This window comes from Salvia hispanica, unplaced genomic scaffold (assembly GCF_023119035.1).
Source record: "Salvia hispanica cultivar TCC Black 2014 unplaced genomic scaffold, UniMelb_Shisp_WGS_1.0 HiC_scaffold_167, whole genome shotgun sequence".
NCBI classification, from domain to species: Eukaryota; Viridiplantae; Streptophyta; class Magnoliopsida; order Lamiales; family Lamiaceae; genus Salvia; species Salvia hispanica.
Genome location: NW_025951879.1, coordinates 232547 through 252877, shown reverse-complemented (window position 1 = coordinate 252877; position 20331 = coordinate 232547). Strand labels below are relative to the sequence as shown.

The following is a 20331-nucleotide window of genomic DNA, read 5'->3' as shown; positions in this document are numbered from 1 at the left end:
CTTTTTGACCAAAAGACTGCATTGTACAAATATAAATATAATTAAGTATAGAAGATTCTATTCAAGGTCAAGAGCACTATTTTATTTAAATCCATTTTTTCGACTTCGGATGTAGATGCACTCCTAATCTATTTAGAGAGTGATGAGCGATGAACTATACATTTAAATGCATACAATTTTATTTTTTTTGGCTAAATCCCATTTGTGGACAATAACAACCTCTAATTTTAAGACCTACTTAAACTGTACTTTAAATGATATGAAAGGATATTATACATAATTGAAGGAGATGGGTGATGGAGTGGCCATATTGTGTAGTATGAAAGAGTGACACCTCCTTATCTAGCCCTAATGAGAAGTAGCTTTCAAAGTGAAACCATTTAAAATGGCTCATCATCCATCCATATCCTGCCACAAATGTAGGAACTATGCCTATGCCTCACCAATTATTGGTCCAGTTCTTGAATTTAGACCAAAAAGCAACCCCCTACATACCACCTATCCTTTTCCACAATTAAATATCGAATTTTAATTGTAATACTTTGAAAATGACATTTGTGGTACGAAATCCTAATCTCACTAGCATATATAATGAGAATCCCCCCTAACAGAAACTAAGTAGTAGCTTATTTAGTGCTTTAAAATGGAGACATCTAATTAATATAAACACCTACTAAATCATCTTCATTTATTGGAATGGCATACAGATTATGTCTTTTCAGGTTATTTCAACGATTGCCTTTAAACAATTCATGTTTTGAAAAATATTAATAAAACAGTATTTTATGATGTACTAATATAGTGTATAACAAGAAGTTTGAAGTTTACTCTTGCACTGGAAATCCATAAATGTTATAAGTATACCTATTAATATACTCCCTCCATCACACAAAATACGCACACTTTCATTTTTAGTCCGTCCCATAAGAGTATAATTTTTTTTTACTTAATTAGAAGCTCTATACTTTCTATTGGGTAGGACTCATTTTCCACTAATAATACTATAATTAATTTTTCATTCTCTTTTTCTCTTATGTAATCAATTGTATATTAAAATTAGTGTTCAACAAAAAATACATACTCTTATTAGACGGAAGGAGTATGATTTTAGAAAATAAAAGACTTTTTATGTAATACAAAACGCTCAATTCGAAAATGATGAACTAACAATATACTGCTAGTAATTAGTAGTAACATAAAGTAAAAGTAACATAAATTCAACGTTCTATCAAAAATTAAAAAACACTAATTAGCAGTACACATCAAAATATTGTCCATGAATCCTCGTATATATTAAATAATAGTACATATATAGTTTACCATGATAACATCAATGTGTTAACTCCGGATAATTCAAATCAACGTGAAATAAAAAGAGAACGGCGCATATATTAAGAAATTTATGAATCTCAAATTAGTGCAGTCCCCATCACTAAATATCTCATATTATTATTTAAAAATATTCACAGTGAAATATCATATATTATTAATAATATATTCAACTAAATTGTTATACAGTCAGTTAACTAACATTTTAAAATTCAGGTTAAATTAAATTGTTTCACTAGTATATAATAATGAACGGAGTATTATTTCTTTATTAAAAAAAAGAAATAAATAAAAGGTGTAAATTGAAAAGGAATGATAAATGAAAAACGTGGTGGGCTTGGGCCGACCTATCTGATTAAACCAAAAAGGAGGTATTAATCCCGAAGGGCCTACCATGGTGGGCCCCACTTTTCCAGTTAGTCGCCGACATCAATCTATAGGAATCTATTTCTGCCACGTCACAGCCACTAGTCTTAAACACGTGTTCACCCACCACGCAGGAGACGTAGAACAATTTGTGAACTCAACATGCCTAATTTTAATAATAATAATATAATCAATTCAACGCCGACTTGGACCGCCTAATTATGAAATCAAATACTACTATTTCTTCTGCACTTTATATATTAATTATATCATTTTAATTGGTTCATATAACACAGCTACCCTCCTCATTCCATGTTACTCGCACTTATCATTTTAGGCCATAAATTTGAGATTGAGTTTTTAGTTTAACTTAATCTTACGTATTAATTAAATGCGTTATATCTAACTTAAATTATAAATAGTGTAAGAAATTTGTGACGAGCCGAAAAGCAACGGTGCAAATAACATAGGACGAAGGGAGTACTAGAAATCAGTTTGCTGTTCTCACAAATTTTACTAGGTATCAATACCTCAAACACAAAATTCCCGTCTAAATATTATACTTAATCTATTCAAAAAAATGACAAAATTGTAAATAACACAAATTTTAGTATACAATAGGTAAATTTTATAATTAGTCGAATTTTTGGTGGATGGCTCAAATGGCAAAATTAGTCTATTTTTTTGGATGAGGTGGTATTTTTCTTCCCTATTTTTATTTTGTTTACTCCATCTGTTTCGCAGTAAGAGTAACATTTGGTGTGTGCATGGAGTTTAAGAAATATAAAGAATAGTGGTTTAGAAAAGTTATTGAAATATGAAATTTACTTTTTTATATTGATTTTATAATAAAATGTTAGTGGAACTAGTCAGTGGAATGTGAGATCTACTTACAATTTATGGTAAAATTGTAAAATAAGACTCTAATCGTGGAAAAACCCGAAATAAGAAAATGTGACTCTTATTATTAAACGGAGGAAGTAATTATTTTGACTTTATTTATATATAATAACATTGTGATAATTAAAATAAAATATATATAAATAAAGTAAAAATATTATATTTTGTAGTACAGCTCTGTCTATTGTTTTGTACCATGATTTATAGGCTGTATAAATTTATCAGCATATAAAAGTTGCGGTTGCAGGGTATCATTAATTCGAAAGAATTGTAAAGTTGCGTTTGCAGGGTATCATTAATTCAAAAGCAATGTAGCTATTCTTTTCTCTTCCCACTATATCCACTTTCCTTTTTAATTTATCAAAATTAATTTATTTATAATTATTAAAAATAAAACATTTTATGTCTATTTAATTCATTCTTTCGCACTTTACTTTTTTTTTATTTAATATAAAATAAAATAGCATGAAAAATCTCGCAAATGGAGTATTAAATTGTAATCATAGTATAGAAAGAGATGTGAGGGAGATCTGTAGAATTGGACTAACTAGATAGACCCACAGATGGGCTAAAAAGGCGGGCGGGCCCACTGATCAGCCTTATGGGCCCACGGCATTAATGACTACTTTTAGTGGTCAGCTTAGATCCACCCTCGTGGCAACTGCAATTCTACTCGTGTGAGTAAACGAAACTTCATATACTATTATTAGTATTATTAATTATTTTATTCAGAACAAAAACTAAGAAAAGGATAGCACTTGATATTTTCAATACTCAAGTCTCTCTAATTTTATTATACTATATTTTAATTTTAATTAATTTTGGCTATTATTGTCTGTGTCTAGAGATGCCCACCGTTCATGAACCGGCGGTTCCGGTTTTAGGAAATGTGGGATCGGAACCGGACCGTGAGGCTATTTCACGGTTTCGGTTTCGGTTCGAAAACCGGCGGTAGCGGTTCCGGTTTCGAACTACCGGTTTTTCAGACGATTTTTTTATGATTTTCACGGTTTTGAACTGCCGGTTTCCGGCGGTTTTGGCTTGATTTCACGGTTTTTCGGTGGTTTTTCGCGGTTCCGTTGATTCCGGCACGGTTTCAAAATTTTGGAACCTGAACCGAACCACGGTTCTAAAAGTGACGGTTTCGGTTCGTTTTAAATCTCACGGTTCCGGTTTAGAACCGGAACCGCCGGTTACGATTTCACGGTTAACCACTCGAACCGAAAACCTTAGGCATCTCTATCTATGTCTCTCCAACCATTGTTTTACTTTATTGGTAGTAAAACTTATTTCATTCAATTTTTTTTATTACGAAAATATAATTTAAAAATCGTGTCTCAGTATATTCGAATTAGAGACTTTTGGCCTCATATGTTATCACTCTAACTGACACACATTGTTTCATTCTCTATTAAGACTATTGACAGTTGACGAATATAATGAGTATAATATCTTTAATATTCTTTGTGTCCAGTGTTAAGATAAACATATTCTTTTTTGAGGTGTTTCGAGTTAATTGAATCATTTATTTATATTTATAGCTTCTTTTACTTTATTATGTTTTCTATTTAATTTATTAAGTATTAGTACTTGCCAAATGAAACTAGATAGAGGGCATACAAATTAAATTACAAGAAGCTGATTTCACAAAATAAAATTCATATGCCTGCTTATATTAGTGATGTACAAGCACCTAATTAAGTAGTGCACCATCCCTTTCTTACTTTTAATACCATTACAATGCATAAACATACTATTAGTGTATGTAATTGAGAAATACAGTTATACCATAAATGCATCTATTTTAATACTCTTTAATATTAGTATGCAACATATTACTAGACAGAGATGCAAACGTCTATTTCTTCTTTCTTACATCATTTTCATTATAAGAGATATTTTAGTTCTGCGGTTATTATTTAATAAAAGTCAATGGTGCTAAGTCGACCAGCCGCTTTTGTGTCGTGGGCAGAGTATATTTCGATAAGTTCGTTATATTTTCAATTATTTTAGACATAAATATTTAAACATTTTAGGTAGCAAAGAAAAGTAACTACTCATGTATAGTACTTAGTATTTTTCTAACTTTTAAGACAAGATTTCTTGATATGCTAGTAAAGTTTAAACAAGATTTTACTTTTTAATTTTACTAATGTTTTATAGATTAAGTTTAGCCCCAGCTTAGACTTGATTTTCAATTGTAAATAGCCAAATTAAAACTAATCTCGGGACTATCTTTAATTCATTGCAGCACAAAGATGATTCCGTCGCCAGGGCGGCCTCCACACTCTAGCCTGACATCATACGAGGGAGTTAAATCAGGGTACGTAGTAGCCCGTTAAGGAGGAGACTTTAACCCACTGACTGCAAGAAGCCCATCTCCAAAGACCTCACACTTGTGCCTGAGAGATGGAAGCAACTAAACGATAGCAGTGGGATTTGAATCCAGACTCATTGCAGCAAGATCTGCCCCTCCGTTGCCAACTGCGCTAAGCCCCTGCCGGCAGACTATCTTTAATTCATATTTCCAGACTATCTTTAATTCATATTTCACCAATAAAGTGTGTATCGTATTGGTGGAATATGTATTTATGATAATTCGATGCATGTTTGGGTAACTTGGTTTCGCTTAGAAGTGGATAAGGCTGGTGGGCCAGACGCGATGGTTGCGATGATAATAAAAATTTTGATTTTAAAATTAAATGTAAGCATCTTCAAGAATAAGCAAAATTTAATCTTTAACTTCATGAATTGAAGATAGAATAGTGAATTTGTGACAAGGCGATCAAGTTGGGTATATTAGTACATGATGATGAAACCCCTTAGCACATGGATTGTTATACCAAATAGAGGAGTGGCATAACCTGAAATTCGTCAACTATAGATAAATAGGTCGACAAACTCCAAAAATGTATTGTTATCAAATTTGGGCGGTCATGGAAAATACATTTGGTCGGTTTCTGTTCCATTCATCGGAGACATCGAAACTTAAATCTATTATCCAAACCATCGTTCAAGTGCATTGCACCCAACTCTAAGATTCTCATGTGTATTAAATAGATGATTTTAAATACATTTTTGTATTTTATTCCATTTTTTTTCTTTTGAGCGTTGATTGTGTTCGTCAATCAGTGACTGTTGTCGCGAATATATGTTGTCTTTGATTCCCAATTAATAATTCGAGTTTGAATAATTGCACTCGATCGAACTTTTAATATTTATTACTTTTGGTTGGGAATCGATTCAAAAATAGAGAACTAAATTATAGAGAAAGTCAATCACACAACGCGGGAGTATGTGATTCTAGATACAGGGATGGAATCACGTATGCAACGGTGAAGATTTACGTTCATGGAGTTGTGTTGGACGAGGCTATAAAGCCTCGATTTCCACCGTTACGAATGTCAATCTGTCATGGTGTCTAGTAAGATACCCCCTCCGTCTCAGTTTAAGAGTTTCAGTTTATCATTTTTGGCTGTTCCATTTTAGAAATTTCAGTTGAAATATTCTATAAATGGTATCAGGTTATCAGGTCTTGCATTCCACTAACATTTTTTCACTCATATTTTATTGTAAAACTAATATAAAAAGTAGCACTCACATTCCACTATTTTTTTTCACTAACTTTCTTTTGTATTTTTTAAAATTCGTGTCGAATTCATTCGAGACACCTAAAATAGAACGGAGGGAGCAATATTTTGTGTAAAGTTATAATGAAATCGGTAACTAACCTGTACTTCATTGATTATGAATTCCAATTTAATTATTTGTCTAATTAAGCTAGCTATTTCCGAGTTTCACATAATTGGATAAACACAACCGTATTGAATTTGCTTTATTTATTTAAAAATTCACACAAAACAAAAACATATGGAAATAGTACATGTAAAACGTAGGAAAATGGAAAGAGAAAAATAAAGAAATTCCGTAAGCCGAAAAGCAAGATTAGTTATTTATGATATACTAATGGAAAATCAATTGGCTTTATATCTAGTAATACAACAACTTGATCGATTAAATGGATAGTTTTCCATTATCATGAGTACAATTATTATTTCTTTTATTTTATGGAGTACTTTCTTATCTTGCCTATTTTATCTTTCTCATATTTTATTATCTAAACTAAACACTAATTTCTTAATTTACTTGAGTTAGGAGAGAATAGCATTGCGTTCTCCAACCCCATTTTCACAAATTCGACCTGATTATAACATTTTGTAAATAAGTAGTAGTATTTCAAATTTCAATCTTTATATATTTGCCAAAATAAAAGATTAGGTTTGGACCGGTGGTATGGATGAGATCATATATCCTACATTAACTTCTGTAAAGCTAGTACTGCCCAAAAGCAGTAATTCACTGAATATATTCAACATTCCCACCGTTGATATTTATCCTTTCTAGACCAACTTCCCAATCCCAACCATCAAAAGGTCAAAATTTGTACAAACATAAAAACTAGTATCAAATAAAATTACAAAGTTTTATCAAATTTTAATTTGTCTTGCAACTTTAATATCAGTCGAAAATTCAGATTTATTTGCAATTCTTCCCAACAAATTTTATTAACAAAATCGTGTATCTAGTATTACAGCTAGAAATTCACACATGAATTTATCATCGATAAGTCAAACCATAATGCCTATTATAATAATTTTTCGTATAACTTTTAAAATTTTAAAACAAGTTTGAACTAGATGAAAAATCAAATTATACAACAACAATCTACGTCACATCTCAAAATTTCTCATATACTACCTCCGTCCAACAATAAGTATCACATTTTACCATTTCGGTCCGTCCTACAATAAGAGACACATATCACTTGTAGTACCATAAATGGTAAGTAGACCTACATTCCATCAATCAATTCTACTAACATTTTATTATAAAACCAATATACTCTCCCCGTCCCAAGATAAGTGAGCACAAACTTTTCGGCACGTGATTTAAGGAAATGAGGTTTTGTTAGTAAAGTAGAAAGTGAATAAAGTAGTGAGAAAAAGTAAGAGAAAGAATACCAAAAAAGGAAATGAGTCACTTATCTTGAGACATCCCAAAAAAAATATGAGTCGCTTATCTTAGAACGGAAAAAGTATATAAGTGGGACCCATAATTTATTAACTTATTTAACTCACTTTTTTTTATATTTTTCAAAACTCGTGTCCACACGTGACACTTTGATGTGGGACAGAGGTATTAATCTTCTATTGCACCATAATTAATCCCACGAACTTTCTCTCACCACCCCCCATCCCCCAACACACCCCCACCCACCCACCCCACCCACCCCTCAAAAACTGGCTATAAATAGCAAAGCAATCCCACATCAAATCTATTCAAATTCAACACACTCACCTCCTCATCTCATAACCTCACCAAAGCAAGCAATCTCTCCCATTCCTAAAAACAGCAATGGTAGTCCATTCCAAACCCGCAATCGAACAGCTATCCAATGCCAACACCTGCGCCGCATTGCTCCCCGGCATCCCCCTCATCGACCTCTCCAAACCCGACCCCAAATCCCACCTCGTCCGCGCCTGCCAGGACTTCGGCTTCTTCAAAGTCACCAACCACGGCGTCCCCGCCCCCCTCATCCGCGCCCTCGAGTCCGAAGCCCTCCGCTTCTTCTCCCTCCCCCACTCCGTCAAGTCCCAGGCCGGCCCCCCCGACCCCTTCGGCTACGGCGACAAAAAAATCGGCCCCAACGGCGACGTCGGCTGGCTCGAATACCTCCTCCTCACCACCAACTCCCACTCCGATTACCACAAATTCTCCTCCATCTTCGGCCACGCCGCCGACAATTTCCGGTATATTTTTTAATCTGTTCATAGCAAACAGTCTCATTTTTCCATTCCAGCCCGTCTGTTTTCTTAACTAATTTTTTCTGCTCTAATCTGTCCATAAAAAACAGTCTCATTTTTCCATTCATTCAGTCTGTTTGCTTAACTAATTTTTTCTGTCCAAAAAAAACAGTTTCATTTTTCCATTTCAGTCGGTCTGTTTGCTTAACTAATTTTTTCTGCTTTCGTCTGTCCATAAAAAACAGTCTCATTTTTCTATTTCAATCAGTCTGTCTGCTTAACTAATGTTTAACTAATTTTTTCTGCGTCCGCCACTGCTGCAGGTGTCTGGTGAACGAGTACATCGCGGCGGTGAAGAAGATGGCGTGCGAGATTCTGGAAATGCTGGCGGAGGGGCTGAGGATTGACGACAGAGAAGCCTTCAGCAAGCTGCTGATGGATGAGCAGAGCGACTCTGTTTTTCGGGTTAATCACTACCCTCCGTGCCCGGACTTCCCCGAATCCAACGGTCGTAATCTGATTGGATTCGGGGAGCATACGGACCCGCAGATCATCTCCGTTTTGCGATCGAACAACATCTCCGGCCTGCAAATCTCGCTCAAGGACGGCCGGTGGATTCCGGTGCCGGCCGACCAGAGCTCCTTCTTCATTAATGTGGGCGACTCATTGCAGGTACAACTAACTAAATTCACGCACCTAATCAAATATTCGCTCTGTTTGTTTTTAATTAATGTGGCTGGTTTCTTTCTTCTTTTTCTCTCTAATTTGGCTCTTTGACTAAAAATCTTTTTTCAAAACGGAATTTGAATTGGTCAACCACGAGATGAAGAGGCGTGTCTGAATACGTGTACACGTGGCACAGTCACGCAGCCACGTGACTGTACCTTGCTAGAATTTCACATTAATTAAATATTATTATTAACTTTTTAGCTAATGATGCGAGGCTTCCGAGGTTTGACTAATTACCAACATCTTCATGCACACGTTTCTCAATGAAATTATTTCACATTTTTTCTAAAAATTATTAGTCACTCATCTTCTTAATAAAAAAAGTTATTTTCTACTTTTCCTCTAAATACTTGTATTTTGATATTTTAGTAAACTATATTTATTCACCAACTTTTTTCATTAAACATACTCCTTCCGTTCAATAAATATGAAACGTTTGTTTTTCGGCACATGATTTTATGTAGTGTTGTTTTGTAAGTTAAAGAAGAAAGAGTAAAGTAAGAGAGAGGAAAAAGTAGAGATAAAATTATTTATATTTTAAGAAACGTTTAATTTTTATTGGGACAACATGAAAAGAAAAACGTTTCATTTCTAGTGGGACAGAGGGAGTATTTCTATATTCCATAAATAACATTGTCTTTATGGCGTGAATCACATCAAGCACCTTTTTATCAAAATTCGTACTAAATTGATAGATTCCTCCACATGGAAGGGGGGGGAAATATAGAAAACAAAAAAAAAATATTTTGCACCGTCCATTATTTATTTATTTATGATGTGTATGGGTGCAGGTGATGACTAACGGGAGATTTAAGAGCGTAAAGCACAGAGTGGTGGCCAACGGTTCAAAATCGAGGCTATCAATGATTTATTTCGGAGGACCACCATTGAGTAAAACGATTGCTCCATTAGCATCACTGATGCAGGATGAAGAAGACAGCTTGTATAAGGAATTTACATGGTTTGAATACAAGAAATCAGCTTATAAGTCCAAATTGGCCGATAATAGGTTAGGCCTCTTTGAGAAGATTGCAGCCTCATAATCTCGACTAAACTATAATAGTAGTTCAATGTAGTCGTCTCTCGTGCTTCGTTTTGCCAGGACTGGCGCGACGAAATACGAGGGTTATATGTAATAGGATTAGGCCAGAATGACGAAACTTGTAATTTTTTCGTTTTGGTTTTTATACATCGTGTAAATGTTCTTGTCAATTAATACAAGGATTGAATTATTAGTACATGAGTAGTTCAAAACTTGCTTGTCCCCCACAAGAAATGACATGGGTGGAGCCTAGGTACGTTTAATATAGACATTAAATACTAAGGAGGACAATTTTCTACTTTCAATATTTTACTATGATGATTGAGTGCAAGAAATCTATTCTTTAAATGGAATTTAATTTATTTTTTATATGATATTTGCACGCATTAAATTGAGGGTACCTTTTGCTTTGAAAATAATGAGTCAAACCAATGGGCAATGGGCGACTAAACCATAATTTTAAGTTTATGCATATGGATGTCCTAATTTAGTACCGTGCATTATTTAGTGGTCCCTCATACTAATTACTCCACAATTATGTTATACATTTAATTTAAACATCCATAATTATGTTATACATTTAATTTAAACATTCACATGTTATACTGCATTTTATCTCTATTTTATTCCATCTCATTTACTTTATTCTCTTCAATTAACATACAAAATAAAATTGCATAAAATATAATACTGTCCAAGAAATTGGTCATTTTCCTTGAAACGGAGAATACTGTATTCATATCTATCCTATACTTAGTGAAATTATCTTGCGTATGATAGTCTTTAATGTAACTTTAATTCTATTAGCATTCTTAATTTGCTAGTACTACATTTTTTATAAGTAAACTCTATTTTAATCATTGCTATGGTTAAAAGAGGGAACTTCAAAAAATGGTTCATGGACTATGGGTTTATCTCGTCCATAGTTCTTGGACATTAAAAATATCGCCAATAGTCCTTGGACTAAGGATTTATCTCAAAATTGATCCTTTTGGCTTTTTTGGTACGAAAATGCCCTTTTGAGTTTGGGCAATTTGGTCTTTTTACACTTTTAACATTTTAAATCTGATATTATTTTAGTTATGTACTCCACTGAAAATTTGATATTATTTTAAAATTATCATTCTTCTTCCATTTTGTCATCCTTCACTTTGTTTTTTTATTTCAATATTAGATTTAATTTTATAAATTTAAATTTTAAAAAAAAATTTGATTTTTAAATATCAATAAATTTTATTAATTAAAACTATTAATTTATGGACACTATAAATATTGATTAAAACTATTAAATGTTGTTAGTATTTAATATAATATTTAGCTAAATTGAAGAAGTACAGAAAAACAATATTAATCATGATGGAAAAATAAGAGCTATTCTATTTAGCCTTCGTTCGGTTGTTATAATTGCTTGTGATTGAATATTATGAAGTTGACTAAAAATTTGATCCTACTAAAAATTTTATATAGGAGTATTTTTGTTGAAATTTTCAAGTAAATTTTGATTGTTTTCAAATTAATAAACGAAAATTATATTAGTCTTACATTATTCATTAGATGCATATTTATTTCAGAATAAATCGTTTTATATGATCTATTTATGATTAAAGCTATTAAATATTGATTAAAACTAAGGCGTTGTCATACCATATTGATTAAATATTATACACTATCAAATATTGAATATGACTATTAATTTTTGTTATTTAATAATTTTTATAATTAAAAAAATTTATTGATATTTACAAATTGAAATTTAAAATTTTGTAAAGTTAAATATAATATTGAAATAAAGAAACAAAGTGAAGGATGAAAAAAAGGAAGAAGAATGATAATTTTGAAATATATCAAATTTAGTACTTAACTTAAATAATATCATATTTAAAATGTTAAAAGTGTAGAATGAACAAATTGCCCAAACCCCCCAAAATCCTTCAAAAGGGTATTTTTGTACCAAAAAAAGTCAAAAAGACCAATTTCGAGATAAATCCTTAGTCCAAGGACTACTAACGATATTTTTAAAGTCCAGGGACTATGGGCGAGATAAACCCATAATCCATGGACCATTTTTATAGTTCACTCTATATTTTAAGATGATACTATAAAATCATAAGTTCAAACCACAATTTTGTTAATGTTTTTTTATCGTATATACAATGCATTTGTTTAACTTGGAACTTTGATTTTAGTACTATTTCTAGAAAAAAAAAGTGAAAGTGTATTTTAATTTAATATTTAAAAGTTATACTTATTACTTCATTTTTTATGTATTCTTTAACATGAAAGTTTGGAAGTTACGTAGTAATCAAAATGATATCGTAAGACCATAAGGTGAACCCATAAATTTGACTAAGTTCTTTTTCGTAGATACAATGCATTTCAACTTATGATTATAGAGGTTATATACTTTAAGATGATACCGTAACGTCATAGGTTCAAACTACAACTTTGATATTGTTTTTTTATCATTGATACAGTGCATTTCTTTAACTTAGAATTTTGATTTTGAGAAGTATTCCTAAAATATATGTGAAAGTGTATTTTAATTTAATTTGAGAGTTTTATTATTTTTTATTTTTTTAATTTACTTTTACACTGATCATTAAAATTTATTAGATTCGCATTTAAATAGTATAGAAGTTAATTAACTATGATTTGTTATGGATGGATTAATTATACTATTATTATTAAAAGATAAAACAAATCTTTGAAGAAATTTTATGCATGTTAAATAGGTGTAATTGGGTGATAGATATCTAATTTTGAAGATTACATATTTTATGATTATGTTTGTAGCGTTAGAAGTTCGAAATATGAATTTGATATGGTTTTTTTATATCATAGATACAATGCATTTCATTAACATAAATTTCGGAAGTTACATATTTCAAAATGATATCGTAACACCATGATATTATAACGTCATAAGTTCAAACTTTTTTTTTTGAATCGTAAATACAATGCATTTCATCAAAAAGAATGAAGGAACAACTATAACTTTTAAATCAAAATTCAAGAATAATAATAAATCTACCTACATAATGCAATAAAAAATTCGGAAAGAGTAATTAATTTTATAATCAGTTAATTTTTACATTACTTCTATATTCAGCATAAAAAATTAGTACAATTAGATTCACATTTTAGTGAAAACTAAAGAAAAAAACTAATTTTGGGATGACCTAATAAGTAAGCATAAATGTGCGTATGTGCGATATAATTTGAAATTTTGGAGGTTACATATTTTAAGACAATATTGTAATATCATATCCTTAACAACATCAGGGAAGAAAGGATGCTCATCAGGACTGTTTTATCTTCCAACCTAGATCAAAAAAAATCAACAAAAAATGAGTAAGCTAGAATATCGAAAGATTCTAAAAAGCTTGGATGTTGTTCGACATACTGCTGCGTGAAGCTTTTCAGTCTCTTTGATCATGTACTCGAGCATAGAGCCAGTATATCCTTTCACGGGAAAAGCATTAGGATTATACGTTTCTGCATTGTAACAAAGCTGAGCTCTCTCCAAAACAGCAAAGATAATGCTGTCCTCTTGCCTTATCAACGAGTTTCATTGAAGGCTGAGTGACGTCTGATGCGTGAAGGTAGTTGGTTTGCTTCTCAGACGTAGATAATAATGAAAGCAAAAATGATAATAATACTACCTAAACAATGCAAGCAAAGATTCTGAAAGACTAATTAATTTTATAATCAGTTAATTTTTACATTACTTCTATATTCAACATAAAAGATTAGTACTACTAGATTCACATTTTAGTGAAAACTAAAGTATAAAATTAATTTTGGGATGACCTAATAAGTAAGCGTACGTGCGTAACTGTGCGATAATTTGAAATTTTGGAAGTTACATATTTTAAGACAATATTGTAATATCATAAGTTCAAATCACAAATTTATCTTTTTCATAGATTCAATGCATTTCTTTTCATGAGTAAAGAGATTTGTGATGCCTCAATTTCGCTATGTACGCGAGTGAGACTGAAACACGAAATATTTTTTTATAAATGTTCAATGATATTTGGGGTGGGAATTTAAATTGAACTTTTGGAAACATGATTGACAGTGCGTTGATTAGGTGTAAATGTGTGATAGAACTTGAAATTATGGAGAGTATATATTTCAAAATTATATTGTAGCGTCATAAGTTTGAACTATGAATTTGATATTGTTTTTGTTATGTATTGTCTAATTGAATTACTGATTCACTCCCTCTGTCCCATCTCAAATGATTGACTGCTTTTCAGCATATGTTTAAGGAAAATGATACTAGTAATCAATAGTTAAAATGGAGAGAAAGTAAAGTAAGAGAGAAAATAATGTAGATATATCTTTGGAAAACAATGGTAAAAAAGAAATCAATCACTTGAGCTGGACGGAGGGAGTATTATTCTATTAACCGAGTATAATTGTTAAAATAAATTATATGCATATGGAGTAGGTTAGCAGCATATGAAATGAAGTCATGCACACAGATTTGGTACGTTGTTGGGTGGTTAGGATATAAATGGTTTCAAAATTTCCAGTTTTCTCTATCCAGAGCTTATAGTATAATTTAATCTAATTCAATTTGCGGTTTATAAATTACCAATCTATCATGGGGAAGGACAAATAAAATATGTTCCAGCCCACTACTATAAATCCCCAATGGTAAAATAATCAATCATACACACAGAAACTAAAAACCAAAATGAAGCTAATATGAAACATCATAAACTAATTAATCTTATTTAAAATATAAATTTTAAAATTCAACGATGTGTATATAGTGGAGTATATTGTAAGTATTGATACACAAATTATACTCAAACAATTTGTATTAGGGATAGGGAATATTAATTTAGATCTAGGAATGGTATAAATGGGATTTCAAAATCAAATTTAGCAAATGGGCCATTCTTGTAAGGGCAGCTTGTTTATAAGCTAACCAATTTGATCTTAGAAGTGCCAACTAAATTGATAGGCCCAATTCTTAAAAGTTGACTAAAATAAAACTATGAATATTAGATCAATTGTGACAGGCTTGAAAAATTATATACTCAAACTCAATCTGTCCCTAAAAATAAATAATATTTGAAGCTAGGGTTGGTCGATACGATATATCGTATCGAAAACGTTGTATCGTGTATCGTATCGAAATATCGATATGAAAGAATTTCATATCGTTATCGTATCGAAAGTTTCGATATAAAAAAATTTCATATCGTTATCGTATCGATATTTCGATATATCGTACCGAAATTCGATATATCGTTAAATATCGATATATATCAAAATTTTTGATATATATCGAAAATAAAATATCGATATATCGAAAATTTTCGATATAAAACGATATATCGCGATCATATCGTTATCGTATCGAAAACTTACGATACGGTATCGTATCGTATCGAAAATTACGATATATCGAAAATTCGATAATTTTTCGATATTTTTCAATACGATACGAGCGATATATCATTTTTTCGATATTTTTCCCCAGTCCTATTTGAAACAACATAAGTTTTAATGAACAATCAATAAAGTAAGAGAAAAATAAAAAATCAAAATGATTAAAATATTGTTAATGAAGAATTGAAACCTTTTCATAAGAGAGAGAAAAAATTCCTTAAATAGAAAATATCTATTTTTAAAGGGATATTCTAAAATGGCAATATTTTTAGTGGACGGAGGAAGGATGTTCGTAATAATCCATGACGAAAATATCCGACTTTCAAGCATAATTAAATGTTAATGTTTTATTTAGTCAAACAACAATATTTCCCTTATTTATAGTCATTAATGCATTAGTGGTGAGGTTCATTTGCCTTTTTTTTTTCCGACTATTATACGTGATACAATACCATTTTTGGTGACGTAAGATAATTATGAATAAATTTAAATTTCATGATTTTCCGATTAACTTATTAAGTACTGGATCAAATCAATTTCACCAAATTTTATAAGTTTCCAGTTAGTTTTCCTATTGTGATATAATATTATCCCAAAGTATTTATTTTGAACATATCCTAAACTCTGTTTTTGACCAATTGACATCAAATTACAAATTTGGAAATACGTACATATGTAAAGGTACTTTTTTGTTTCTATAGTAAATTCTTTTAATACTATATGCTTATTTATATATGGTTTACCAAATATTTAATTGATTGAAATAACTGAAAATTTACTTTTATTGAAATTTGCTAAAGATGCTTTATTCCTTTTGTATTTCTCTTTTCCAACGCCAAATTTTAATTTTTGTTCTTAGAGCATCTCCAACGGTCGACGAGCGACCGGCTAGCCGATTCCCGGTGATGGCCGGTCCGCTGGCCGAATCATTGGAAGCGTCGAGCGTGGAATCGGCTAGAGAATCGGCGAGCGCTCGCCGATTCTCGGGCGCTAGCCGAAGCGCTCGCCAATCCGCTCGCATCCATCGTAGGCTTGCGATCGGCCAACGCAAATTTTTATTTTATTTTATTTCCGAAACACTATATATACGTGATTTGAACGCCATTTTCATTTGCACCGCTTGTTTTAACGAGCTTTCTCTCTCTCTGAATTTATGTACAAGAGCAATAACGCGAAATGGAGAACAACAACGACTATCATCCAGTGACGAGTGGGTCTCAAACTCCCACGGTACCCGTCGGAGGTGGATGGGGACCGATAGGTGGGTACTATAATATGTACCAATGGCAGCAGATGATGGTCGCGATGGCCCCCGGGGGTAGTGGGATGTCGGGCGGGCAGGGGATGCCGGGCGGGCAGATGATGCCGGGGTGGGGGCCAGGATGGCAGGGGATGCAGCCCGGGATTCAGGGGACGCCGGGGGTACAGCCAGGGGGGAGGGACAATGTCTATCGCCCCAGTCTTGACTTTTTTACTGTGTCTTCCCACACATCGACCCCAGTGGAGACTCAATTCACTAGAGTTGACACTTTCTCCATAGAGCAGTTGTTGGAACAAGTCGATCGATACGAAGACACTCCCGGGGATACAGGGGGAGTCGGTCAGGGGCGGGGGCGGGGGCAGGGTCGGGGTGCACCGAAGAAGAAGAAGGGCAAAAAGGTGGTAGGCGAGTCGTCGCAACCGGCTGATGACGACAGTGTACGGAGGAAGTGGACGGATGATGAGAACGTCGCGCTGTCCAAGGTTTGGGTGTCTGTTTGTGATGATCTCCTCGTTTCGAACAATCAGAGGATAGTCAACATGTGGGCTAAAATTGCAGCAGCCTACAAGAGGAATTGCCCGCATGGGAAGACATACAGCTGGGAGGAGTGCCGGAAGGGGTGGGAGCGAATCAGGGCTGCGGTCTTCCGATTTGCGGGCTTGTACACCAACGTCCTTCGCATGAAGACCAGTGGCCAGACCGACGAGGACTGCAGGAGGATAGCGGAGAGAGCATTCCCCGTGCCGGGGCTTTATAAGGAATTCACCTGGCGGATCCAGAAACTTAAAACGGAGGGGGCGAAGTGAAATAAAAAATAAAATAATAAATATTATTAACTTCAATATATATTTTTTTATAATAACAAAAATTACATATTACAATTCAAGTAGCACTTGCATCCGCTAATCGCAACAACTGGCTTCTACGGGTATCCATATTTTGAAAACGTGTCAAGATTCTTTCATTAGAAACAGTGGCGAAGATGGCCCTTTCACTGTATATCACCAAACTATCATTCAACCATTCATCTTCCATCCTGTTCCGCCAATCAGTCTTGACAATTTTCATATCAGAAAATACTCTTTCAACGGATGCAGTTGCTACGGGTAAAAGTAATACCAATTCAATCAAGCGATAAACTAATGGAAAATATATATGCTTCTAAATTTTATATTTAATTAAATGCATTTTTTTAGTTATAAATTTATAATTGTTATATGACATATCAATTATCACGTATGGACTATGGAGTGTGGACTGCTGCTATTGTGCTTAGTTATATTTGTGATTGAATGTGGGCTTTAAATTTATAGTACTTGGGCTTCAAGAAGTTAGACCCAAGTTGAATTTGAATAACAACTATTACTCTTCTTCTCAGGCCAGCCTCACTGTGACGGAAATTTGGAATTCGGAAGGGGAGGGGTGACGTCGGAGCCTATCAGAGGGGGCGACGTTGGAAAATTTATGTTCCGGTCCATGTAAGTGGTGGGGTTTGGTGCCCCTTGCACAGCGGAAGACTTGTACAAAACAAATAAATCAGACGTAGGATCTATTTGACCGATTATGCGATTAATCAATTCACATGTTAAACAGATAATTGCATGCTAGAACGCAAATAATCCATGCTCATAGAAAATAAATCCTAAACATGATTTCTACGGTTTAGAGTTACCGATTTGATTCTCCAAAGAATCGTTGATTGCTCGCGCCTTCTCCACGTGATGATCTTCAATACTAGACCACGGATCTTCTCTCTGGTTCCCGAACTGTATCTCGATATCGGGGTGGGCTGATCTTATCAAAATACTAGGACTCGAATAAAGAAGACAGAAGAAATCCTTCTCCAATTGGGAGAGAAATTCGAACTCCTCTAGGTAGAGGGGAACGAAAATTATGAGTAATAATAATTATTATTTCTGTCTCCCTTTATTCTCCTATTTATATTAAGTTCCTTTTAGACCCAGACGGGGATCTATGGAAGGTTTTGGATATGGGCTCCCCCAATTGGCTTTTCACTAATTAAATTGAACCCACAATTTAATACAAGCTTATATTGGAATATTACGAGCAGCCACTACAGAAGTAATATTGAACTCTCCTCATCCAAATCCGAAATTACAAGTAATCCGGGTTTCCGTTATTTATTATTTATTTCTCGCGCTTAAGATATAAATGTCCATTAATTAATTAATGTCTGCTGCTATGGACTTAATTAATTAATATCTTATTTATTCCAAGAGTGGACTTAGCAAGAAACACTTATTTATTATTCACAGAGTGATAAAACTCCAACTGGCCAGTTTTCTCGAATAATAAAACCTTGTTCGAGCTCCTCTTGAGGACATTATCAAACGAGACTCACCTCGCGCACGATTCAACATAATAGCAATCCTAGCACCACTAGATATTAATCACCACTACCCAATATACCAGGATTATTGGGTTGCGAAAACCCGCACCATTTGATAAGTCAAAGTAGTGCATAATCAATACCGTATGCTCAATGCTAACGTATGTAGATTAAGAAATAGTTATTTATCAAGACCTAGTTTTTCAGTAGATAGCATAAAGACACGTCTTGCTGTTAGATCCATTCAGTGCTATACCACACCAATGTCATCTTATTTCGATAAGGCTTAGAAATAATGCGGACTGACATTGCAACCTTTCACGATAGGTAGTCTAAGCCTATCTGGGTTGTGAATTCTTCTTTTTCTTTTGCAAAGTATTGCATAGAACCGACTGTTTTACCTTAAAGTGGACGACACCCACAACCAGTCTACTAAGCAAAAGACTTAGACTTTGTTTGCTTCTTATACATTTAAATGTTTATAAAACATCTTATAAATGCACAAGCAAACACAATGTAATAATATAATGATTCTATTCGTGCGAAACTGCTCGAATAATACTGAATCGGGTTCAAAGTGGATTGTAGAGTTTTTCGTATACAAGCAAGATTCTATTCGCGCGAAACTGCTGGAAATATGCTTTTCAGTATACCAAACCTAACAGTAAGCGGGTCGACGGGGAGGGGCGGTCTCCCCCTCCTGGCCCCCCCTCCCCCCATCCGCCACTGCACACTGGAACTGCTATCTGATGCTGATGGATTCCGAGAAGTTTCGGACAGGTGTCGAGGCTGGCTGGCCGAAGAAGCAGCGGCTGAACCTTGCCGGTGACCACAGCAGCAGCGGTGGCTCCCACGAGCTCCCCGACGATGTTCAGAAGTTCCCGACTCCTCCATCGTTCACTCGCCACACTCGCCCGGTTTGTCAGAGAAGGGCACAACAGGCAGCCAGGGGAGGCGCCCAGTGGCCAGTGGCCTGCCTAGATCGCCTGCATCGGGTGTCAATTGCAGCAGGCGAGAATGCATAAAGTCATAAGAGAATGGAGAGCGGCAACTGATCCCGTGGAGAAGAGGTTTCATCATGACCTCCCCGAGAGTATACAGGTCGATTTGGTGGCGGCCGCGGCAGAGGTGGGGGGCTCAG

The 20331-nt window shown here is 33.9% G+C and overlaps 1 protein-coding gene across 1 annotated transcript; it reads left to right on the top strand.

The window, feature by feature from the left end:
* The first annotated feature begins 7944 nt into the window (after positions 1–7944).
* On the top strand, positions 7945–10366 carry LOC125198579 (gibberellin 2-beta-dioxygenase 1-like). The gene is made up of 3 exons (XM_048096900.1): positions 7945–8405; positions 8723–9071; positions 9920–10366. The coding sequence occupies exons 1-3, from the start codon at positions 8011–8013 to the stop codon at positions 10169–10171; spliced, it is 996 nt and encodes a 331-aa protein (XP_047952857.1). The 5' UTR covers positions 7945–8010; the 3' UTR covers positions 10172–10366.
* Positions 10367–20331: the final 9965 nt, after the last annotated feature.